The following is a 24,914-nucleotide window of genomic DNA, read 5'->3' as shown; positions in this document are numbered from 1 at the left end:
AAGAGCTGAGACGACAGTGGGCTCTCCCAAGAGGCAAGATGACAATGGGCTCTCCCAAGAGGTAAGGTGACAGCTGGCTCTCCAAAGAGGTAAGGCGACATCAGGCTCTGCTAAAATGTAAGATGACAGCAGGCTCTCCCAAGAGGTAATGACAGCGAGCTCTCCCAAGAGGAAAGGCTACAGCAGGCTCTCCCAAGAGGTAAGGTGACAGCTGGCTCTCCTAAGAGGTAAGATGACAGTGAGCTCTCCCAAAAGGTAAGGTGACAGTGGGCTTACCCAATAGGTAAGGTAAAAGCGGGGCTCTCCCAAGAGGTAAGCTGATAGTAGGCTCTCCCAAGAGTTAAGGTGACAGCGGACTCTCCCAAGAGGTAAGGTGACAGCGGGCTCTCCCAAGAGGTAATGACAGCGGGCTCTCCTAAGCGGTAAGGCAACAGCAGGCTCTCCCAAGAGGTAAGGTGGCAGCGGGCTCACCCAAGAGGTAAGATTACAGCGGGATCTCCAAGAGGGAAGGTGACAGCAGCCTCTCCCAAGAGGTAAGGTGGCAGCAGGTCGCTCTACCAAGAAGTAAGGTGACAGCGGCTCTCCCAAGAGGTAAGGTGATAGCGGGCTCTTCTAAGAGGTAAAGTGACAGCAGCTCTTCCAAGAGGTTAGGTGACAATGGGCTCTCCCAAGAGGTAAGGTGACAATGGGCTCTCCCAAGAGATAAGATGACAGCAGGCTCTCCCAAGAGGAAAGTTGACAACGGCCTCTCCCAAGAGGTGAGATGACAGCGGGCTCTCCCAAGAGGGAAGGTGACAGCAGACTCTCCGAAGAGATAAGGTGCCAGTGGCTCTACCAAGAAGTAAGGTGACAGTGGCTCTATTCCAAGAAGTAAGGTGACAGCGGCTCTTCCAAGAGGTAAGGTGACAGCAGGCTATCCCAAGATTTAAGGTGACAGTGGGCTCTCCCAAGAGGTAAGGTTAAAGCGAGGCTCTCCCAAGAGCTAAGACGACAGTGGGCTCTCCCAAGAGGCAAGATGACAATGGGCTCTCCGAAAAGGTAAGGTGACAGCGGGCTCTCCTAAGAGGTAAGGCAACAGCAGGCTCTCTGAAGAGGTAAGTTGGCAGCGAGCTCACCCAAGGGGTAAGATGACAGCAGGCTCTCCAAGAGGGAAGGTGACAGCAGCCTCTCCCAAGAGATAAGGTGGCAGCGGCTCTACCAAGGAGCAAGGTGACAGCGGCCCTCCCAAGAGGTAAGGTGATAGCGGGCTCTTCTAAGAGGTAAAGGGACAGCAGCTCTCCCAAGAGGTAAGGCAACAACGGGCTCTCCCAAGAGGTCAGGTGAGAACGGGCTCTCCTAAGAGGTAAGATGAAAACAGGCTCTCCCAAGAGGAAAGGTGACAACGGCCTCTCCCAAGAGGTGAGATGACAGCGGGCTCTCCCAAGAGGGAAGGTGACAGCAGCCTCTCCCAAGAGGTAAGGTGCCAGTGGCTCTACCAAGAAGTAAAGTGACAGTGGCTCTGCCAAGAAGTAAGGTGACAACGGCTCTCCCAAGAGGTAAGGTGACAGCGGACGCTCCCAAAATGTAAGGTGACAGCAGGCCAAGAGTTAAGGTGACAGTGGGCTCTCCCAAGAGGTAAGGTTAAAGCGAGGCTCTCCCAAGAGCTGAGATGACAGTGGGCTCTCCCAAGAGGCAAGATGACAATGGGCTCTCCCAAGAGGTAAGGTGACAGCTGGCTCTCCAAAGAGCTAAGCCGACATCGGGCTCTGCTAAAATGTAAGATGACAGCAGGCTCTCCCAAGAGGTAATGACAGCGAGCTCTCCCAGGAGAAAAGGCTACAGCAGGCTCTCCCAAGAGGTAAGGTGACAGCTGGCTCTCCTAAGAGGTAAGATGACAGCGAGCTCTCCCAAGAGGTAAGGTGACAGTGGGCTCTCCCAAGAGGTAAGGTAAAAGCGGGGCTCTCCCAAGAGGTAAGCTGATAGTAGGCTCTCCCAAGAGTTAAGGTGGCAGCGGACTCTCCCAAGAGGTAAGGTGACAGTGGGCTCTCCCAAGAGGTAATGACAGCGGGCTCTCCTAAGCAGTAAGGCAACAGCAGGCTCTCCCAAGAGGTAAGGTGGCAGCGGGCTCACCCAAGAGGTAAGATTGCAGTGGGATCTCCAAGAGGGAAGGTGACTGCAGCCTCTCCCAAGAGGTAAGGTGGCAGCAGGTCGCTCTACCAAGAAGTAAGGTGACAGCGGCTCTCCCAAGAGGTAAGGTGATAGCGGGCTCTTCTAAGAGGTAAAGTGACAGCAGCTCTTCCAAGAGGTTAGGTGACAACGGGCTCTCCCAAGACGTAAGGTGACAATGGGCTCTCCCAAGAGGTAAGATGACAGCAGGCTCTCCCAAGAGGAAAGTTGACAACGGCCTCTCCCAAGAGGTGAGATGACAGCGGGCTCTCCCAAGAGGGAAGGTGACAGCAGACTCTCCCAAGAGGTAAGGTGCCAGTGGCTCTACCAAGAAGTAAGGTGACAGCGACTCTTCCAAGAAGTAAGGTGATAGCGGCTCTCCCAGGAGGTAATATGACAGCGGGCTCTACCAAGAGGTAAGGTGATAGCGAGCTCTCACAAGAGGTAAGGCGAAAGTGGACTCTCCCAAGAGGTGAGGTGGCAGCGTGGTCTCCAAAGAAGTAAGGTGATAGCAGACTCTCCCAAGTGGTAAGGTGACAGCGGGCTCTTCCAAGAGGTAAGTCACCAGCAGGCTCTCCCAAGAGGTAAGGCAACAGCGGTCTCTCCCAAGAGGTAAGATGACAGCGGTCTCTTTCAAGAGGTAAGGCAACAGCAGGATCTCTCAAAAGGTAAGATTACAGCTGCTCTCCCAAGAGGTAAGAGCAGGTTCTGCCAAGAGGTAAGGTGACAGTAGCTCTTCCAAGAGGTAAGGAGACAGCAGGCTCTCGCAAGGAGTAAGATGACAGCAACTCTCCAAAGAGGTAAGGTGACAGCGGCTCTCCCAAGAAGTAGGGTGACAGTGGGCTCTCCCAAGAGATGAGGTGACAGCGGTCTCTCCCAAGAGGTAAGTTGACAGCGGCCTCACCTTTGAGGTAAGATGGCAGCAGGCTCTCCCAAGAGGTAAGGTGACAGTAGACTCTTTCAAGAGGTAAGATGACAGTGGCTCTCCCAAGAGGTAAGGTGACAGCGGCTCTCCCAAGAAGTAAGGTGACCGCTGTGCTCTCACAAGTGGGAAGTTGGCAGCTGCTCTCTCAAGAGGTAAGAGCAGGCTCTTCCAAGAGGTAAGGTGACAGTGGCTCTCCCAAGAGGTAAGGCAAAAGCAGGCTCTCCCAAAAGGTAAGGTGACAGCCGCTCTCCCAAGAGGTAAGGTGACAGTGGCCTCTCCCATAAGGTAAGATGACAGCAGGCTCACCCAAGAGGTAAGGCAACAGCAGGCTCTCCCAAGAGGTAAGGTGACAGCGGATCTCCCACGAGGTAAGGTGACAGCGGCTCTCCCAAGAGGTAAGGTGACAGTGGCTCTCCCAAGAGGTAAGGTGACAGCGGCTCTCCCAAGAAGTAAGGTGACCGCTGTGCTCTCACAAGTGGGAAGTTGGCAGCGGCCTCTCCCAAGAGGGAAGGTGACAGCGGCTCTACCAAGAAGTAAGGTGACAGCAGCTCTACCAAGAAATAAGGTGACAGCGGCTCTCCCAAGAGGTAAGATGACAGCGGCCTCTACCAAGAGGTTAGGTGATAGAGAGCTCTCCCAATAGGTAAGGTGACAGTGGACTCACCGAAGAGGTGAGGTGGCAACGCGCTCTCCCAAGAAGTAAGATGACAGCAGGCTCTCCCAAGAGATAAGGCAAGAGCAGCCTCTCCCATGAGGTAAAATGACAGCAGGCTCTCCCAAGAGGTAAGGCAACGGCAGGCTCTCCCAAGAGGTAAGATGGCAGCTGCTCTCTCAAGAGGTAAGAGCAGGCTCTTCCAAGAGGTAAGGTGACAGTGGCTCTCCCAAGAGGTAAGGCAAAAGCAGGCTCTCCCAAAAGGTAAGGTGACAGCCGCTCTCCCAAGAGGTAAGGTGACAGTGGCCTCTCCCATAAGGTAAGATGACAGCAGGCTCACCCAAGAGGTAAGGCAACAGCAGGCTCTCCCAAGTTGTAAGATGACAACAGCCCTCCCAAGAGGTAAGGCGACAGCAGGCTCTCCAAAGAGGTAAGGTGACAGCCGCTCTCCCACGAGGTAAGGTGACAGCGGCTCTCCCAAGAAGTTAGGGGACAGTGGCCTTTCTCAAGAGGTAGGGCAACAGTGGCCTCTCCCAAGAGGTAAGGTGATAGCGGGCTCCCCCAAGAAGTAAGGTGACAGTGAGCTCTCCCAAGAGGTAAGGTGACAGTGGCTCTCCCAAGATGTAAGGTGACAGCGGACTCTCCCAAAAGGTAAAGTGACAGAGGGCTTTCCCAAATGTTAAGGTGACAGCGGCTCTCCCAAGAGGTAAGATGACCTGCGGTCTCTCCCAAGAGGTAAGGGTAAGGGAGGTGCACCTTATCTCAATAAGGTGACAGTGGGTGCTCACAAGCAAAAAGGTGACAGTAGGCTCTCCCAGGTGATAAAGTGACAGTCGGTGCTTTTAAGAGATATGGTCTCAGGGGGCACTCCCAAAAGATACATTTGCAGTAACTGCTGGATTCAGTTCACCTATATTGACATCACATGAAAGTGAATCAGAGGGAAGAAGGATGCAGGTATTGGCCCTCATTAAGAAAAAAATATTTCTGGATAAACGATTTATAGTCCCTTGGTGAAGAATGGGTGGTCTCTGGGTAGTCCATGGGTGGTTCACCATGTACAATGCACTTGCATTGTGTTATTGTACAACATGACTCAACAAACTCATGAAGTAGATGGTCCTCACCTGACAGGAGCATCTGGACCTCCTTCTTGGGTGTGCTTCTCAGCTGTGCTGTCTGGCTTCCATTCATAGAGGCGTTGGCGGTGGGTGGTAGACCTACCCATGTCCTCAGGGCCCTTTGAGAATCCCACTGTGCCCGGGGCTGGGAACCTCTGTATCTGAGTGTGAATTGTCTTCTTCACCTTACTGTAGAGGTAAGAGAGCTCAGACACTTCCTTCACTGCAAAGAACAAATGTGGAGACATCAGCCTGGCACAATGAGTGCACATGCAGTCTATCTAATCCATCAGAAAGGGATAGTACCACAATATTGCCAGACAAGGATATTATGTCCTAAATATTGTTTACAAAAATACTGCCTTCGCCCCCCTGCAATGCACAGTCTTTTCAACAATGATGCCATTTCAAATGTTGCAGTCATGTTATCAATAATGTCATAGAATACATCATGAGTAATGTAATATGTGGGGTAATTAGCTGCGCATGACGAGGGCGTGAGTTATAATTACATTAGGACATGAATTATAGTTACTAGCGATCAATATAACCGGTGAATTTTAATGGTTTTTTTTGTTTTTTATTGTCACTCAGATTTTCACCTATCTATAATGTTATCTTAACTAGGCCTGGGTGGAGTTTGTGGAGTTCTACTCTGCAGAACTCCTTACGTGATCTCCCACACTCTCCTCACGTGTTCTCCCACACACACTGGTCCTCACGTGATCTCCCACACTCACCGGCGTGATCTACCGAACTCACCGGTCCTCACGTGATCTTCCACACTCACCGGTCCTCACGTGATCTCCCACACTCTCCTCATGTGGTCTCCTACACTCACCATCCTACACTCACCGGAACTCACATGATCTCCCACACTCACCAACATGATCTCCCACACTCAGTGGTCCTCACATGATCTCCCACACTCAGCGGTCCTCACGTGATCTCCCATACTCACCGGTCCTCGCGTGATCTCCCACACTCACCGGTCCTTACGTGATCTCGCACACTCTCCTCACATGGTCTCCCAGCCACACTGGTCCTCACGTGATCTCCCACACTCACCGGTCCTCACGTGATCTCCCAGACCACTCACTCCCTTGGAGACCAATTCGCCGCCATTGTCCCAGGACTTCATGGAGAAGTTCATGCTGATGCTGTCTAGAGAGGTTGCATCTCCTCCATGGCGTGGGCTCAAGTGTCGACCTCCCATGCTGATCCCACGCAGGTCTTCTTGGGCAGCGACTGACCTGATGGGATGGTGGCTTGGAGGGGTGTTCATGGCCCTCCTGGCCACAGTGGGACAAAAGGCTGCGGGTTTTGGTGGCTCTGGACACGTGAGCTGTCCAGGCTGCTGAGTCCTTCTCCAGGCTGGTGGGGATGGAGGTCTTTGAGTGGTGGTTTCTTCAGTGGTTCTGGCCTGTAGACTTGATAGGCTGTCAGAGACAAGTGTCCTGGGGCTTGTGTTCTCTCCATCCCTCTTGCCCAGCAGAGTCCGTTCTCGATATCTACTCTCTGCTGCCCGGAAGGACTCATCTGTGAAGCGCACTCTGGGTGGGGGGCTCCGGCGTGCACCCCTCCCTTCCTCCTTGCCCCTGGTTGTGGTGACTGTGGATTCAGAATAAACAGTCACTCTTTCCACTGATTCCAGGACCTGCATCCTGTGGGCGACAGGAAAGACTTCAGTGAGAGGAGAGCAGAGAGGCAGGAATGAGAGACAAAAGGCAGGGCTGAGGAAGACTAACTCAAGGAGTGAGTGAGACAGTACACTCCAGGAGTGAGACAGCACACTCCTGGAGTGAGAAACGGAAGGCAGGGCTGAGAAAGACTCACTCCAAGAGGGAGTGAGACAGTGCACTCCAGGAGTGAACTTGATGTGCATTGATAATTCTGCCACTCTCTCAGAACCAATAAGCCGACTCTCCCCTTCCCTGTGTCTCAGTCTCTAAACACAGCCTGGCACGTGCAAGAGACCAGCAGAGCAGCCACAAGGGTACCATTCCCACCTCCCTCAAGGCTGTGAGGACATCAGCCCCCACTCTGTGCAGTTCATTCACCCAACCCCAGGACCCCCCACTCTCAAGCTACGACTGTGTTGTAAGGACCCACTGCGAGTTCCCCGTTATCACCGCGGGTAGATAGCGCCTGGATTTAACCATACCGGCGCTATCCCCCTGTGATCCCAAGGTATTTCCTGTGGAATGGGGACTAACATGCGAACCCAGTCATACCGGGAGCATAGTGCCAATATAGGCAACTCACCCAACATGAAGAACAGAGCATGCACATCAATAAATAAACACACAAGATAAGTGTGAGAAGGTGGCCTGATATATGCTGTCCCCTAGTTCTAGTGGGCACCTTGTATCAGTCCAAACAACCCCTTATGGTGAATGGTTAAAGACAACCTTTATTGAAAGCTATCCTAGTGGTAGCTATGGAGAGCAGCAAAACACACAAGATGATGGACGGATTGTTGCACATTGGCAAAACATTCACCCCCAGTCAATCCATCCTTATTTTGTTCACCACGCCACCCCAGTTCAGACATGGCCATATGCAAATCAGTCTTGACCCTGTGCCTCATGGGAACAGTCCAGCCCGAACTGCCAAGCCATGTCTTCCCTGGACCAGAATCAAGCATCCTAGGACCGGTTTCTGGCTATCAGCCGTCATCAGCCTGGATAGCTTGACTCCAGTGGCGTAGTGAGCACGGGACCCACGTCTGGGCATACCCATCCCACTTAGGGCGAAAAGCGTTACAACAAACAAATGGTGGACGGAATGCTGACAATGCAGACATTCTCCCCCAGTCAAGAGATCTGGGTTAAATCCATAGTTCTTTTGCCCAGTTCAGACATGGCCATATGCAAATCAGTCTTGACCCTGTGCCTCATGGGAACAGTCCAGCCCGAACTGCCAAGCCATGTCTACCCTGGACCGGAATCAAGCATCCTAGGACCGGTTTCGGGGTTTCACCCCTCTTCAGCCAGGATAGCTTGACTCCAGTGACGTAGTGAGCACGGGACTCACATCTGGGCATACCCTTCCCACATCGGGCGAACAGCAAAACACACAAGATGATGGACGGAATGTTGCACATTGGCAAAACATTCACCCCCAGTCACAGATCTGGGTTTAAAACATCGTTATTTTTCTCACCACGCCACCCCAGTTCAGACATGGCCATATGCAAATCAGTCTTGACCCTGTGCCTCATGGGAACAGTCCAGCCCGAACTGCCAAGCCATGTCTTCCATGGACCAGAATCAAGCATCCTAGGACCAGTTTCGGGGTTTCACCCCTCTTCAGCCAGGATAGCTTGACTCCAGTGATGTAGTGAGCACGGGACCCACGTCTGGGCACCCTTCCCACACAGGGCGAACAGCAAAACAAATAAGATGATGGACGGAATGTTGCACATTGGCAAAACATTCACCCCCAGTCACAGATCTGGATTTAATCCATCGTTATTTTGCTCACCACGCCACCCCAGTTCAGACATGGCCATATGCAAATCAGTCTTGACCCTGTGCCTCATGGGAACAGTCCAGCCCGAACTGCCAGGCCATGTCTTCCCTGGACCAGAATCAAGCATCTAGGACCGGTTTCGGGGTTTCACCCCTCTTCAGTCAGGATAGCTTGACTCCAGTGACTCCAGTGACGTAGTGAGCACGGGTGAGCTATGGAGAGCAACCTTCAGGCTAAGTCTTGAAGGAATGTAGAGCAGCTTGTTTTAATTTAAAGATTAGGGACACTTAGAATCGAGTCAGGACCAAACCCTTTTGGACTTAAGAAGTTCTAGGGCTAGCACCCACGGTAGTACCGGAGTACTCGAGTTACCTCACCCCGGGAAGCCGGGTGCATAGGTGTCTTTTGTTGTCGGGTCGCGTCGTCGATTTCAATGGAAGCCTGCAAAGAACTGCTGCTGCCGTGAAGAGAAGTGTCCGAAGAGATCCAAGCTTGGATCTAGGATGGAAGGAACCTGAAAGCAGAGGGGACAGAGTCTGGGACACTAGCCAGTGACCAAGGGCAAGATGGATCAATGCCCACAGATGTCGGGTGCTTCAGGTGAGTTGATGGGTGTCTTGACTCTTCAGCCGCGAGGTCCAGGAGGTGTCGACGAAGTCATCGAGCCAGATTTGAGCTGTCCCACGAAGTCTGTCGAGTGCTGCGGTGTCGGCGACCAGAATGGACCCAACAGGCCTTGGCAACGGCAAGTCACTGGAATTCAGAGAAAGGTCTGCGGTGCAGACCAGCAAGGTCTGAGGGACTCACCCAGCGAGGCACATCTGGAGCAACCAGGAAAGCCCAATCAGAAAAGGAGTTACCTTTGTGGGGACCTGCTAGCCAACGGGCTAGTGATCACGAAGGAGCCTCGAGCATTCGCACTTGAAGCTGGCCCACGGGTCACTTGTGAAGTGGAGGCCAACAATCTTCGGTGCAGGAGGTGCTCAAGGCTGGGGCTACTCGGAGCCCAAAGCACAACTTCGAGGAGGACCAGGAAGATAGTGTTGCTGCAAAAGTTCACGGTGTCCAGGGGTCACGGTTCCACATCACCCACGATAGCCACGGGCCTCAGCTTTGCTGTGGACTCAGGGTAGCCTCGGGGAAGTCTGGAAATCCACCTCTGGTGATGCAAAGACTTCGGCGTCCAGCGGGAGCTTCAGCGATGCAGACCGGTCAGTTGCTTCTTTGGTGCCTGCCAAGCAGGGGAGTCACTGCTTGACCCCAAGGGAGATTTCTTCAGTCTTCTAGTCAGGATAGAACGTTGAAGGTCCAGGATATATGTTGCAGAGTTTCGTCCAGGGTAATCTAAAGTCCTAGGGACTGGATTCCTATACTTATAGTAAGTTTAGGGGATGGACTAACTCTAAGGCCCCACCTATGGGTGGGTCTGGAAAGAGGGGTGGTTGCACCCATTTCCTTTGTCCAGTTTTGCGCCAGAGCAGGGGCAGGTAGCCCCTGCAACCGGTTTGTACTGGGCTATGCACAGGGACAGCAAACGTGCCCCCAGTGCAGGACTTCAAAGCACCAGAGAGTGCTCCCGCCCAGCCCCAATACACATCTGCCTGTCTGGGGAGGTGGTCATACCTCCCTTCGACAGGAAACCGATTGTCCAGGCCTCCAAGGCCGGAGTTTCAGTCAGCAGCAGGAGACCAGACCCGTGTCTTTGGCAGGGGCATCCATTTTGTGATGCCAGGTCTCAGGAAAGTCCTACCAGGTTTAGCCAGTGTGAACATGTCTCTCCCTCTAGAAGTGTGGAATGATACCCTCACTGCCAGAATTGGTGGAGGGGGGTAGTATTCTAAAGCATTTGACACCAAACACGACATGTTTGGATGCAGCCATTCCAAAGTTAGCATTCACCGCGAGGTTATAATGCACTTAAGAGTATATGGTATGGTCACAGAACAGCCATAAGGAAGTATTTCCGATAGCTGCAGAGGGGCTCAGCTCAGGCTTGGGCACCCTCTCACATAAAACCAAGCACTCTGCCTTCAGGATTGTCAAGGCCTGCCACAGGAGTGGCTTATAGTTTTATATGTGTCTGTATATATGTGTGGATAAAGGTAGCCTATACCACTATAAGAGATGCAAGCACACCCTTACCCAGGCTGCAGTAGCAGACCTGTGGTGCCATTTTGGAGTGCTTCCCAGGGGTGGCATAATATATTCTCCAGCCCCTGGTAGGCTTCTGAGGTACCTATGCCCTAGGTACATAGTATACCATATACTAGGAACTTATAAGGCACTCCAAAATCCAATTAAATATGTACCGAATGTACAAGGAAACCATTTTAGAGAGAAAGCAGCTATGCTGTTATCCTGATTAGCAGGGCCACAGCCAGACAGTGAAACACCAGCAAAAAGTGGGGGTACCCATGTGAAGCAGATCCTACTCTTCTACACAACCCCCCCTCCCCAACGCAGGGACATTAAACTAAACTTGACAAGTTGAGTCTTCATGTTCTAAGTGGAAATACCTAGAGAGTCCATCTGCATTGGCATGGTTACTCCCAGGTCTATGTTCCACTGTAAAGTCCATCCCCTGTAGGGAAATGGACCACCTAAGCAGTTTGGGGTTTTCACCCTTCATTTGTTTTAGCCATAAGAGGGGCTTATGGTCTGTCTGAATAAGGAAGTGAGTACCAAACAAGTATGGCCTCAACTTCTTCAGAGCCTAAACCACAGCAAAGGCCTCCCTCTCAATGGCTGACCAACGTTTCTCTCTAGGGGTCAGCCTTCTGCTTATGAAAGCCACTGGCTGATCCTGACCTTCTTCATTCAATTGTGACAGTACAGCCCCTACCCCCAATTGAGATGCATCTGTTTGAACAATTAACTTCTTGGAGTAGTCAGGAGTCTGCAGAATGGGAGCAGTGCACATGGCCTGCTTCAGGTCATCAAATGCCTTTTGACAGATAGCTGTCCACTGAACCTTTTGGGGCATCTTCTTAGAAGTTGTCATTCAAGGGTGTCACTATTGATCCATACCCTTTGACAAATCTGGCCTAAGAAGGCTCTCACCTGAGTCTGGGTAGTTGGAGCAATCCATTCCATTATGGTTTGGATTTTGCTCTGTAATGGTTGAACCTGGCCTCCACCCACAAGTGGCCCAGGTACACAACCTGACTCTGCCCTATCTGGCACTTGGTGGCCTTGATAGTTAGGCCTGCCTTCTGCAGGGCCTCCAAATCATTTCTCAGGTGGACCAGGTGATCCTCCCAGGAGGAGCTAAAGACAGCAGTATCATCTAGATATGCTGCACTAAAGTCTTCCAGGTCTGTAAGGACTTGATTCACCAACCTTTGGAAAGTGGCAGGTACATTCTTCAAACCAAAGGGCATTACCACAAATTGATAGTGCCCACCAGGGGTAGAAAATGCTGTCTTTGGCTTTGCATCATCAGCTAGTCTGATCTGCCAGTAGCCAGTTGGTAGGTCAAATGTGCTTAGAAACTTGGCTGAGGCCAAAGTATCTGTTAGACCTGGCACCTTGGCGTGAGTTTCCCTTCCACTTTTTGATGGTGTGCCTCGATTGTTTTTCTGGTGTTGTCCGCTCAGGGCGCTGCGCCATGGCTAATCCGTGCCGCAGCGCAAGTGCTCCCTAAGATAAAGTGTTCATCATTGGTATACATGATTGGTTTATTGGATTCACTGTCAGTCCCCAGTAAAGTGCACCCGGAGTGCCAGGGCTTGTGAATGCCAATGCCGCTAGTGGGCTGCAGCGCTGGTTGCGCCACCCACACCAGCGGCCATGTAAAATGTGTCCTGGGTCTGCCACTGCTGACCCCGCGTGCAGTCCCGTACTGTCACGCTAGCTGGGCAAGTGCACACACTTGCCAGCCCCCAGAACCTTCCCTTAGCCTCATGTTAGTCACCCCTATGGTAGGCCCGCGGGCAGGGTGCGTTGTAGGTGTAAGGTAGGACAGGCCCTGGTTGTGAGGCCTGTCCTAATAGTGAATCACCGCCATCTTCGTGGTTCACTATTGCAAGGCTACCTGTTCCCCTTAGGCCAGATGAGCTGCTGGAATTATTACATCCTATAATCCCAGCAGGCTCAGGGAACATGGTAGAGAGATATGTTTAGTATGCCTGAACTCGGAATGATAAAATACTTCTTGTAGTCAAGTTTATTTTACTATCCTGGGTTTGTAAATACGACTTTTTAGAAAGTCCGTATTTACTCGCTTAACCATCTCAGCCCGCCTCTGCTGTGCGTGTATCTGACTGTCTGGGCTATGTGAGTGACAGGGCTGGGGGGATGACAGGTAGCGAATGGCAGGAGAACACCTTGGTGGGAGGTGGGGGTGCCCCTTGGACTCTGAATAGGGCAGTGCTCCACCACCACAAAGCTGGCTCCGCCCCCTGGGGAGCGACTGATGACTCAGCCTGCACCTGGCCCCGGACGGGCGAAGCGCTGTCCACAAGGTGATCCTGAAAGTACTTGTCCCCTGAATGCCAGCTCCACCTCCTGTGGAGCGGCTGATGTGCCTGCCCCTCACACTGAAAGCAGAAGTCAGAGTACCCCCAACAAAGTGCTCAGGACTGAGATCGACTATGCGAAGGCCCCCCTGGCCTGAAAGAACAAAAGAAATGTGGTATAAAAGTAGGAGCCCTGCTCCTTGCAAATCAGAATCCTGTTTACCACAAAGGACCTCTGCCCGACTAGAAGGAGAAGAAGACGCTGGAAGGACTGGCCTGCTGCTTGCCTTGCTGAGAAAGGAGAGGAAAAAGACTTGCTGAAAAGACTTTGCTACTTTGTGCTTGAACATTCTCCAAGGGCTTGATCTGAGCTTGCCCCCTGAACTGAACCCCAGGACTAGTGGGTTCTCTGTGCTTTTGCTCGTCCTCCAAGTCGAGCCGTGTGTGCATCCCGCTGGAAAGAGACTGTGCCCCTCATCGCCCCCTCCTAGGGCCGTGACACTCAGGAGCTTGCCTGCCTCTACCCCGTGAGAGCCCTGCTCCGTCCGGAGCCGCTCTCTATCCCCGGGCTAGGTTGCCTGCACCCCTGTCATCGCCTGCCACTGGAGTGCGCTGAACGCGCTGTCACCCCTCCCGCCGGAATCCGTCCGACGACTGTGATCTACGCCGGGTCAACCAGCTGCACTGACCGTGCCCTGTGACCCCGCTTCGCTATCCCCGGACATCTCAGGCCGTGCCGCCCCCGCTGTGGAGACCCCCCTGCACCGCTGTGCTAAGGGTCGCTGGCCGCGCCTGCCTGCTGCATACACCTGCTGATTGAGGATCCAAAGACACTACCCCGAAGCCGAGAGTCGCTCCGATCTGGGTAAATCTCTCCTCGCAACAGTGCTACAGGAATTTCAGTATCGGGCTCGGGGCCCGCACCGCCTTACTTCCCCGTTAAACCTCACCGCACGCCCGTCTCACCGCCGCTGCCCGGGAGCCACCGGGAGGAGCTGTGCACGGCGCGCGCGCGCCCACGACCGATGTGTGAGCCGCGGTAGGCCGGAACGTAAGTCAAAGACTGGAATCTCCCAAGTGACATTGAAAAGAGACTAAAGAAGCATCCGCTTAAAGAACCGTTTACCTGCTTAACAATCTGGTGGCATAGTAACAACGTTACTGGTCTTGTGATAAATCTGCATAACTATTTTTATATAAAGAACCGTATTTTCACATACCTAAGCCTGGTGTCCGTTTCTGGGGGGATTAATGTATTTACTGTGTGTGTGATTATAATTGCTTAACCAACAACGCCTGGAGAATCGCCTTGGCTGCTCACGCCACGCACCTAGAGGGTGAGCAAGGGTCATTCCCAAGGGGTTATCCTTTGCCCTGACGTGGAGGAGAGGGTCACTGCTTGACACAAGGACATCCTTGCGCCAATCAGAGATCCCCGTCTCTAACATTGTTGGCAGCGGCTGGGATTTCGGATTTGCATTTGTAATTTGCATACAGTGAATTATTAATCACCAGATAGTGAGAGCAGACCAAGTAACGCAGCCACAGGTTTTTTTCATTTTTGAACTGTTGAGACATTGACCATTGCTTCAGCCATGCCTGGCTCACTCCCTGCTGGAAGAGCACTCTCTGTGATTTCTGGAATAGATGAGGTGGATTGGGAGGAACTGGAGGGATACACAGTAGAGGAATTGAAAGGCTACAGTGTAAAACTCCGAGTTCCCCATGCTGGATTCAAGAGGAAGGTCCAGTACACCAAGGCGTTGAGAGCCTGGAAGGAGTCAAGAGACCCACAGAATGCGGGGGATATCGTTCCACCCGACAACCTTGGGGAGCCCAGCAGAGTCCTGTCGCCAGAGGAGCTGGCAGACAGGGCAGCAGACAGGGCTCATGCAATGGAGATGGCAAAGTTGGCAGGACAAATGGAAATGGAAAAGCAGAAGTTGGCCTTGGAGGCACAACAACGCCAAATGGATCATGATATAAGATTGAAGGAGTTGGAGCTGAAGGCGAAAAGTTTGGACACCGCTCCTTCTGGTGGCAGCACTCCACCGGTGCAGGTAGAGTCCAAGGTGTACATCCCCAAAGATGTAGTAAAGGCGTATTTTAGAAAGGATGACATAGGGCAGTGGTTTAGAGCCTATGAGGTGGCCATGTCTTCACACCGGGTCCCTGAGAAAGACTGGGGAGCGGGGTTGTGGGGAAGGTTCCTTGCTGAAGGGCGTGACACACTGTTAGATTTGCCCCTAGAGATCCAGACCTCATACCCCCATATGAAGGAAGCTTTAATGACCAGGTATGGGTTAACTCCTGAGCTCTATAGACAGAGGTTCAGGGAGACTAAGAAGATCCCTGAGAGTACGTATGTGGAGTATGTAACTTTTTTCTGCAGAGCACTGGATGGTTGGGTGAAGGGTAGCAAGGTGAATGATTATCAAGGGCTGCTTGATTTAATTGCATGGGAGCACTTGTCCAGTCAATGTTTTCCTGAGCTACGCCAGCACCTGATTGATAGCAAGCTGTCCAACCCGAGGAAGCTCGCTGAGGAGGCGGACCGCTGGCTCAGCACCAGGGTCCACAAGGGTCAAGTGGGAGACTCCGCCAAAGGTGGGCAGGGTTCCCAGCAGAAGAGTGGGGGGGACAAGGGTAAACAAAAGGGGTTCCAAAAAGGCCCCCAAAGTAATCCCCAAGGGAACCAGCAGAAGGGTTCTCAGCCTCCCCCACCCCCGCAGCAGAACGGGGCCCGACAGGTAGGCCAGTTCCAAAGGGGCCCTTCAATTGTTATAAATGTGGTGAACCGGGTCACATTGCCTCTGATCCTAAATGTCGCCTGTTTGGTAAGACAGCACCCACTGGTGCTCCACCCCGGCAAGTAGCTAATGTTAATTTTGGGGAGGAGGTAGCAGTCCAGGGGGGAGGGGGTCCCGCGCATATGACCCTAGTCTCGCTAGGAGACAGTGAGATGGTCCCGGACACCTACTTACCCTCTAACACTAAGAAATATGGGCAAGTGTTGACCATCAATGGAAAGAAGGTTGAGGCTCTTAGAGATACAGGAGCCAGCGTGACCTCGGTGAGGCAACACCTGGTGTCTCAAGAGCAGGTTGTACCCCATGCCTACTGTAGGGTTGTCAATGCTGACAACATCGAGAGTCGTTGTCGAATGGCTCAAGTTCCCTTTGAGTGGGGGGGGTCTCTGGTACTCTACAAGTCGCTGTGAGAACTGACATGCCTGTAGATTGTCTGCTAGGGAACGACCTGGAGAGCTCCCCTTGGGAAAAGGTGGAGAAGACCACGCATCTGAGGATGGTGGGTCTACCCGACTGGGCGTGCGTGACCACCCGGTCAATGGCAGCCAGTAGGGGTGTCGAAAGGGTCCTGGAGCCTGAGGGAGAGGTCCAGGAACCGGTCTTAGGGAGAAGGCGCAGGAGGCGCGGGAAACCGGCCCCCAAAGTTCCCACGGCCCAGGAGGAAGCGGACCCTGAGGGGGATGCTCTGGAGCCTACCGGGGAACAGATTGCCGAACTGGGAGACCTGCCTGAGCTGACCCATTGGCAGCAAGAAGGAGGCCCTTCCAGGGAGGAATTCTTCAAGGAGCAGAGGGAATGCCCTTCTCTCGTGGGTATGCGGCAACAGGCTGCAGACCAGGCCAAAGGTGTTCAGGCCAAGACACACTACGTGTACTGGGAGAGTGACCTCCTGTATTCAGAGCCTAAGGCTGCTGAACCTGGGTCAGCCCGTGTGCTGGTGGTACCCCAGAAGTTCAGAACCTTCCTACTGGGACTGGCTCACGATGTGCCTTTAGCAGGACATTTGGGGATGGACAAGACCTATGACAGGCTTGTCACCCACTTTTACTGGCCCCAAATGCATAAGAATTCAGATTCCTACTGCAGAACCTGTCAGACTTGCCAGGCAAGTGGTAAGAGCGGAGGGAAGCACAAGGCTCCTCTGCAACCTTTCCCTGTGGTCGGTACGCCATTCCAACGAGTGGGTATTGATATTGTTGGGCCTCTGGACCCCAAGACAGCCCTGGGCAACAGGTTCATCCTGGTCTTGGTGGACCATGCCACCCGGTACCCTGAAGCCATCCCTCTGAGGACAGTGACGGCCCCCGTGGTGGGACGGGCACTGATGGGAATCTTTTCCCGAGTGGGGTTCCCTCTAGAGGTGGTGAGCGACAGGGGGACCAATTTCATATCCACATATATGAAATCCCTGTGGAAGGAGTGTGGGGTAACCTACAAGTTCACCACTCCTTACCGCCCCCAAGGAAATGGGTTGGTTGAGAGATTCAACCGAACCCTCAAAGGCATAATCATGGGCCTAGACGGTCCAATGAGGCGTAAGTGGGACATCCTCTTGCCATGCCTCCTCTTCGCTTACCGAGAGGTGCCACAGAAGTCTTTAGGGTTCAGCCCCTTTGAGCTTCTGTATGGTCACCCGGTAAGAGGACCTCTGAGTTTGGTAAAGGAAGGCTGGGAGCAATCTCCCAGGAAACCTCCCCAGAATGTATATAGTTACATGCTGGCCTTCCGAGACCAGACTAGGCGTTTCAGGCAACTTGCTGAGGCAAATCTGGAAGCCAGCCAGGAAGAGATGAAGCGGTGGTACGACCAGAATGCCACTCTGGTAGAGCTTCAACCTGGACAAAAGGTGTGGGTCTTGGCCCCAGTGGAACCGTGTGCACTTCAGGATAAGTGGACAGGTCCATTTGAGGTTGTGGAGCGCAAAAGTCCAATCACCTACCTGGTGAACATGCAGTCTCCCAGGAACCCTTTGAGGGTCCTACATGTTAACCGCCTTAAGCCCCACTTAGAGAGGACCGAAGTGGGCATGTTGCTGGCCACTGATGACGGAATGGAAGAGGAGACCGAGCCTCTTCCTGACCTCTTAGTGGCCTCTGAGAAAGATGGGTCAGTGGATGGAGTTAACCTCTCACCCTCCCTGACGCCCGAACAACAGGAAGATTGCCGCCAGTTGCTGGGGCAGTTCCCTGACCTGTTCTCCCTGGTTCCTGGTGTCACCGATTGGTGCGTCCATGAGGTGGACACAGGAGACAGCTTACCTGTGAAGCACAAGGCTTACAGAGTAACTGACAGGGTCAGAGCTTGCATCAAGGAGGAGGTCTCCAAGATGCTGGCTTTAGGGGTGATTGAATCCTCCAGCAGTCCTTGGTCCAGCCCCGTGGTCTTGGTCCCCAAAGCTGCTGCGCCGGGAGCCACACCTGAACTCCGGTTCTGTGTGGACTACAGAGGACTCAATTCAGTAACTAAGACTGACGCGCACCCCATCCCCAGAGCTGATGAGCTCATTGATCGGCTAGGGGCTGCCCGGTTCCTCCGCACGTTTGATTTAACGTCTGGGTACTGGCAGATCGCCTTGACCGATGGGGCCAAAGAGAGGTCAGCATTCTCTACACCAGATGGGCACTTCCAGTTCCGCGTGATGCCATTTGGGATGAAGAATGCCCATGCCACCTTTCAGAGGTTGGTCAACCAGGTGTTGGTTGGACTGGACGCGTTCAGTGCCGCCTACCTGGATGACATTGCAGTGTTCAGTGCCACCTGGCCCGACCACCTGCGCCACCTCTGGGAAGTGTTGATGGCGCTGCGCCGAGCAGGCCTCACGATCAAGGCGAGCAAGTGCCAGATCGGGCAGGGTTCCGTGGTGTACTTAGGACACCAAGTGGGGAGTGGTAAGGTGGCACCCTTGCAACCCAAGATTGAGACCATCCTGGCTTGGGAGCCCCCCAAGACACAGACCGCAGTGAGGGCCTTCCTGGGGCTCACTGGGTACTACAGGAGGTTTGTCAAGGGCTATGGAACGATCGTTGCCCCCTTGACAGAGCTGACTTCTAAGAAGCAGCCCAGGAAAGTGATCTGGACTGACACCTGTCAGAAAGCTTTTGACACCCTGAAGACTGCCATGTGCACGGCGCCCGTGCTCTTGGCCCCTGATTTCTCAAAGGAATTCCTAGTCCAGACAGACGCTTCAGAGCATGGTGTGGGGGCTGTTCTCTCACAGATGACTGCGGAGGGCTGGGACCAACCCGTAGCCTTCATCAGTAGGAGGTTACTTCCACGGGAAAGTAGGTGGAGTGCCATTGAGCGAGAAGCATTCGCTGTGGTCTGGGCGCTGAAGAAGCTAAGACCCTACTTGTTTGGGTCTCACTTCCGAGTTCAGACAGACCACAGGCCCCTCAGATGGTTGATGCAAATGAGGGGTGAGAACCCGAAACTGTTGAGGTGGTCCATCTCCCTACAGGGTATGGACTTTACGGTGGAACACCGTCCTGGCACAGATCACGCCAACGCTGACGGTCTCTCCAGGTATTTCCGCCTTAGTGACGAGGAACCCCCTGGGCAAGGGTAGTTCTCCCCACCTTTCAGCTGGAGGGGACACGTGTTAGACCTGGCACCTTGGCGTGAGTTTCCCTTCCACTTTTTGATGGTGTGCCTCGATTGTTTTTCTGGTGTTGTCCGCTCAGGGCGCTGCGCCACGGCTAATCCGTGCCGCAGCGCAAGTGCTCCCTAAGATAAAGTGTTCATCATTGGTATACATGATTGGTTTATTGGATTCACTGTCAGTCCCCAGTAAAGTGCACCCGGAGTGCCAGGGCTTGTGAATGCCAATGCCGCTAGTGGGCTGCAGCGCTGGTTGCGCCACCCACACCAGCGGCCATGTAAAATGTGTCCTGGGTCTGCCACTGCCGACCCCGCGTGCAGTCCCGTACTGTCACGCTAGCTGGGCAAGTGCACACACTTGCCAGCCCCCAGAACCTTCCCTTAGCCTCATGTTAGTCACCCCTATGGTAGGCCCGCGGGCAGGGTGCGTTGTAGGTGTAAGGTAGGACAGGCCCTGGTTGTGAGGCCTGTCCTAATAGTGAATCACCGCCATCTTCGTGGTTCACTATTGCAAGGCTACCTGTTCCCCTTAGGCCAGATGAGCTGCTGGAATTATTACATACTATAATCCCAGCAGGCTCAGGGAACATGGTAGAGAGATATGTTTAGTATGCCTGAACTCGGAATGATAAAATACTTCTTGTAGTCAAGTTTATTTTACTATCCTGGGTTTGTAAATATGACTTTTTAGAAAGTCCGTATTTACTCGCTTAACCATCTCAGCCCGCCTCTGCTGTGCGTGTATCTGACTGTCTGGGCTATGTGAGTGACAGGGCTGGGGGGATGACAGGTAGCGAATGGCAGGAGAGCACCTTGGTGGGAGGTGGGGGTGCCCCTTGGACTCTGAATAGGGCAGTGCTCCACCACCACAAAGCTGGCTCCGCCCCCTGGGGAGCGACTGATGACTCAGCCTGCACCTGGCCCCGGACGGGCGAAGCGCTGTCCACAAGGTGATCCTGAAAGTACTTGTCCCCTGAATGCCGGCTCCACCTCCTGTGGAGCGGCTGATGTGCCTGCCCCTCATACTGAAAGCAGAAGTCAGAGTACCCCCAACAAAGTGCTCAGGACTGAGATCGACTATGCGAAGGCCCCCCTGGCCTGAAAGAACAAAAGAAATGTGGTATAAAAGTAGGAGCCCTGCTCCTTGCAAATCAGAATCCTGTTTACCACAAAGGACCTCTGCCCGACTAGAAGGAGAAGAAGACGCTGGAAGGACTGGCCTGCTGCTTGCCTTGCTGAGAAAGGAGAGGAAAAAGACTTGCTGAAAAGACTTTGCTACTTTGTGCTTGAACATTCTCCAAGGGCTTGATCTGAGCTTGCCCCCTGAACTGAACCCCAGGACTAGTGGGTTCTCTGTGCTTTTGCTCGTCCTCCAAGTCGAGCCGTGTGTGCATCCCGCTGGAAAGAGACTGCGCCCCTCATCGCCCCCTCCTAGGGCCGTGACACTCAGGAGCTTGCCTGCCTCTACCCCGTGAGATCCCCGCTCCGTCCGGAGCCGCTCTCTGTCCCCGGGCTAGGTTGCCTGCACCCCTGTCATCGCCTGCCACTGGAGTGCGCTGAACGCGCTGTCACCCCTCCCGCCGGAATCCGTCCGACGACTGTGATCTACGCCGGGTCAACCAGCTGCACTGACCGTGCCCTGTGACCCCGCTTCGCTATCCCCGGACATCTCAGGCCGCGCCGCCCCCGCTGTGGAGACCCCCCTGCACCGCCGTGCTAAGGGTCGCTGGCCGTGCCTGCCTGCTGCATACACCCGCTGATTGAGGATCCAAAGACACTACCCCGAAGCCGAGAGTCGCTCCGATCTGGGTAACTCTCTCCTCGCAACAGTGCTACAGGAATTTCAGTATCGGGCTCGGGGCCCGCACCGCCTTACTTCCCCGTTAAACCTCACCGCACGCCCGTCTCACCGCCGCTGCCCGGGAGCCACCGGGAGGAGCTGTGCACGGCGCGCGCGCGCCCACGACCGATGTGTGAGCCGCGGTAGTCCGGAACGTAAGTCAAAGACTGGAATCTCCCAAGTGACATTGAAAAGAGACTAAAGAAGCATCCGCTTAAAGAACCGTTTACCTGCTTAACAATCTGGTGGCATAGAAACAACGTTACTGGTCTTGTGATAAATCTGCATAACTATTTTTATATAAAGAACCGTATTTTCACATACCTAAGCCTGGTGTCCGTTTCTGGGGGGATTAATGTATTTACTGTGTGTGTGATTATAATTGCTTAACCAACAACGCCTGGAGAATCGCCTTGGCTGCTCACGCCACGCACCTAGAGGGTGAGCAAGGGTCATTCCCAAGGGGTTATCCTTTGCCCTGACGTGGAGGAGAGGGTCACTGCTTGACACAAGGACATCCTTGCGCCAATCAGAGATCCCCGTCTCTAACAGTATCTATTAGCTCACCTGCCCTGGGGATGGGGTGGGCATCAGTCCTAGTGTCTGCATTGAGACCCCAGTAGTCTACACAAAACCTCATCTCTCTTTTGCCACCAGTGGTGTGAGGTTTAGGTACCAGGACTACTGGGCTAGCCCAAGGGTTAACTGGGGGTTCAATCACACCCAGATCCAACATCTTTTGGACTTCTGTCCTTATACAGTCCCTGACATGGTCAGGTTGCCTGTAGATCTTATTCTTCACAGGTAGACTGTCCCCAGTGTCCACTTCATGAGTGCACCAGGTGGTCTGCCTTGGAGTCAGAGAAAACCTATGTCTAAACCGGCTGAGGAGATTCCTGCAGTCATTTTGCTGCTGGGCAGTGAGGCTGCCTGCCAAGGCTACAGCATCAACTGACCCATCATCAGGGTTCTGAAAAAGCAGGTCAGGGAGTGGGTCACTCTCTTCCTCCTGTCCTTCATCAGTAGCCATGAGCAAGCCCATGTCTGCCCTGTCAACATATGGTTTAAGTCTGTTGACATGAAGTACCCTATGCGGACTCCTAGGGGTTCCAAGGTCTACCAAGTAGGTAACCTCCCCTTTTTTGTTCAACAATTGTATGGGGGCCACTCCATTTGTCCTGGAGGGCTGCTGGGGTCACAGGCTCCAACACCCACACTTTATGCCATGGCTGGTAAACAGTCAGTACAGCCTTTTGGTCATGCCAGGCTTTTTGCAGTCCCTGGCTAGCTTCAAGGTTTTTGTTTGCCTTTTTCATATACTCAGCCATCCTGGAGCGGTGACCAAGTACATAGTCCACTATGACTTGCTTTGGGGGCTTGAGAGGTAACTCCCATCCTTCCTTCACCAAACACAATGGACCCTTGACAGGGTGTCCAAACAAAAGTTCAAATGAGCTGTAGCCAACCCCCATTTGAGGCACCTCCCTGTATGCAAAAAAAAGGCAGGGCAAGAGCAGATCCCATTTTCGCCTAAGCGTCTCTGGGAGTCCTTTGATCATGCCCTTTAAGGTTTTGTTGAATCTCTCAACTAAACCATTGCATTGTGGGTGATAGGGTGTGGTGAACTTGTAGCTCACTCCACACTCCTTCCACATAGCCGTCAAGTAACTAGACATGAAGTTTGCATCCCTGTCAGATACTACCTCCTTAGGAAAGCCTCCCATTAAAAACACAATCAAGAGAGCTCTTGCCACTAGAGGTGCTGTAGTGGTCCTTAGGGGAATTGCTTCTGGATACCTGGTGGCATGATCCACTGCCACCATTATAAACCTGTACCCAGATGCTGTTTGGGGATCCATGGGACCAACAATGTCAATCACTACCCTTTCAAAGGGCACCCCCACCTCAGGTAGTCGTATCAGGGGGGCGTTTGTAGTGCCACCTGCTTTGCCACTGGCTTGGCAGGTTACACAGGAGCAACATGTGGGGCCAGTGAAAGTGAGGAACAATTCTGTCCCAAGTCTTGTTCTGGCCTAGGTGTCCTGCTAGGGGAATATTATGGGCTAGTGTCAATACGAAACCCCTAAACTTCAGAAGTATAACCAACCTCCTGGATGCACCAGGCTTAGGGTCTCTACTCTCTGAGTATAAGAGTCCATCATCCCAATAAACGTTATGGGTGTGACTAGCATTCCCAGCAGCCTCATCAGCAGCTTGCTGTCTGAGGGTTTCAAGAGAGGGGCAGGTTTTCTGCTCCTGGCTCAGATCAGACCTGGAAGGGCCCCCTGTCCCCAAGAACTCAACCTGGTCAGGTTCAAGCTCCTCTGGGACAGTTCCTTCTTCAGGCTCAAGATCATCTCCCTGAGGAGACTGATCAGCATCCTGAGACACGTGGGAAGGCTCTGCCTTAACCCTACTGCTCCTCCTCTTGTGAGGCACCTGGTCCATTATTCCAGAATCCAGGGCCTGTCCAGTTTGAGACATTTTAGCCTGTGACCTAGTCACAGTAAAGGCATGTGCAGGGATCCCTAACATTTCTGCATGTGTCCTGAGCTCCACTTCAGACAAGAACTGTACTGGTAGGTCTGCACTTACCACAACCTTCTTAAGGCCAGTTACCACTCCCCAAGAGAAGTCAACAACTGCCAGAGAATGGTCTGTTCTGACATTGCTAGCATTGGTCACTTGGTACATTTCACCATGTATAATCTGTGCAGGATCCACAAGATCTTTTGTCACCATTGTGACACTTGCTCCTGTGTCCCTGAATGCCCAAGCTTTTACTCCATTAATTAAAGGCTGCTGTCTGTATTTGCCCAAGTTACTGGGACTCACAAAGGGGGACATATCCATGCCCCCATCACTGACAAGCACAGCCTGACTTGGTACTCTGACTAGGCCAGAGTCCATCTCAGAACCCAGGGTCAACCTTACTACACCCTTATTCTGTGTATTCCCACCACCAATTGTAACTGCACTAGGGGGAGCAGGTGCTTTAGGGGCATTGGTGGGGGGCTGGAGTATTTTTTTGGGCCTTGTCACTAGTCCAGTGAGTATTCTGTTTACAGATTTTGCACCAAGGTTTCTTTTGGCCTTTACCCTTTCCTGACTGTGAATCCCCACCTGAAGAAGATTTTTGGGGCCCTTGTGAAGACTTCTGGTCTTCACCCTTGTCCCCACCCTTGTCAGAGTTCTTAGAATCCTGCTTCTTTGGGTCACCACCTTGGTTCTGTACCTTCTGCCTCACCCTGGTTCTGACCCATTTGTCTGCCTTTTTTCCCAATTCTTGGGGAGAGGTCAGATCAGAGTCTACCAGGTACTGGTGCAACAGCTGATTTTGACAGTTATTAAGAATCTGCTCCCTCATTATCAGATTGTACAATCCTTTGAAGTCACACACTTTACTGCCCAATAACCAACCTTCCAGAGCCTTAGCAGCACAATCAACAAAGTCAACCCAGTCTTGATTTTGTGCTTTTTGGGTGTCTCTGAACATTAACCTGTATTGTTCAGTGGTTAGGCAAAACTCATCTATTAGAGCACTTTTCAAGACTTTGTAGTCATCAGCATCCTCTTCTCTTACAGTGAGGAGCTTGTCTCTACCTTTGTCTGCAAAGGAGAGCCATAAGATTTCTGCCCACTGACTTTGAGGGACCTTCTGTACTTTAAAGGCCCTCTCTAAGGCAGTTATCCATTTGTGGATGTCATCCCCACTCTGGTAGGGAGGGACAATCTTACTTAGGTTTCTATGGTCATAAGACCTCTCCCTATCTCTAGGGAAATTGCTGCCACCAAGGGACTCTAGTCCCTCCTTTTTACTAGCTCTGTAGAGCTCTAGGGCTTCCCTATCTAAGGCCATCTGCTTCTTTCTGAGGTTGAACTTGCCTTGCTCA

At 52.8% G+C, this 24,914-nt stretch overlaps 1 protein-coding gene across 3 annotated transcripts in view; it reads right to left on the bottom strand.

The window, feature by feature from the left end:
• Positions 1 to 24,914, bottom strand: part of LOC146868938 (uncharacterized) — a 161,223-nt gene that overhangs the window by 76,872 nt on the left and 59,437 nt on the right. For all 3 annotated transcript variants that reach the window (XM_085614006.1, XM_085614005.1, XM_085614007.1), the window contains exons 5-6: positions 5,912 to 6,507; positions 4,850 to 5,066 (exon numbers count right to left, since the gene is read on the bottom strand). In XM_085614006.1, coding sequence (XP_085470132.1) covers positions 4,850 to 5,066; positions 5,912 to 6,507 — 813 coding nt within the window. The remainder of the gene's footprint in view (positions 1 to 4,849; positions 5,067 to 5,911; positions 6,508 to 24,914) is intronic.

Source organism: Triturus cristatus, chromosome 1_2 (assembly GCF_964204655.1).
Source record: "Triturus cristatus chromosome 1_2, aTriCri1.1, whole genome shotgun sequence".
NCBI lineage: Eukaryota > Metazoa > Chordata > Amphibia > Caudata > Salamandridae > Triturus > Triturus cristatus.
This window is presented reverse-complemented; position numbering and strand designations above follow the sequence as displayed.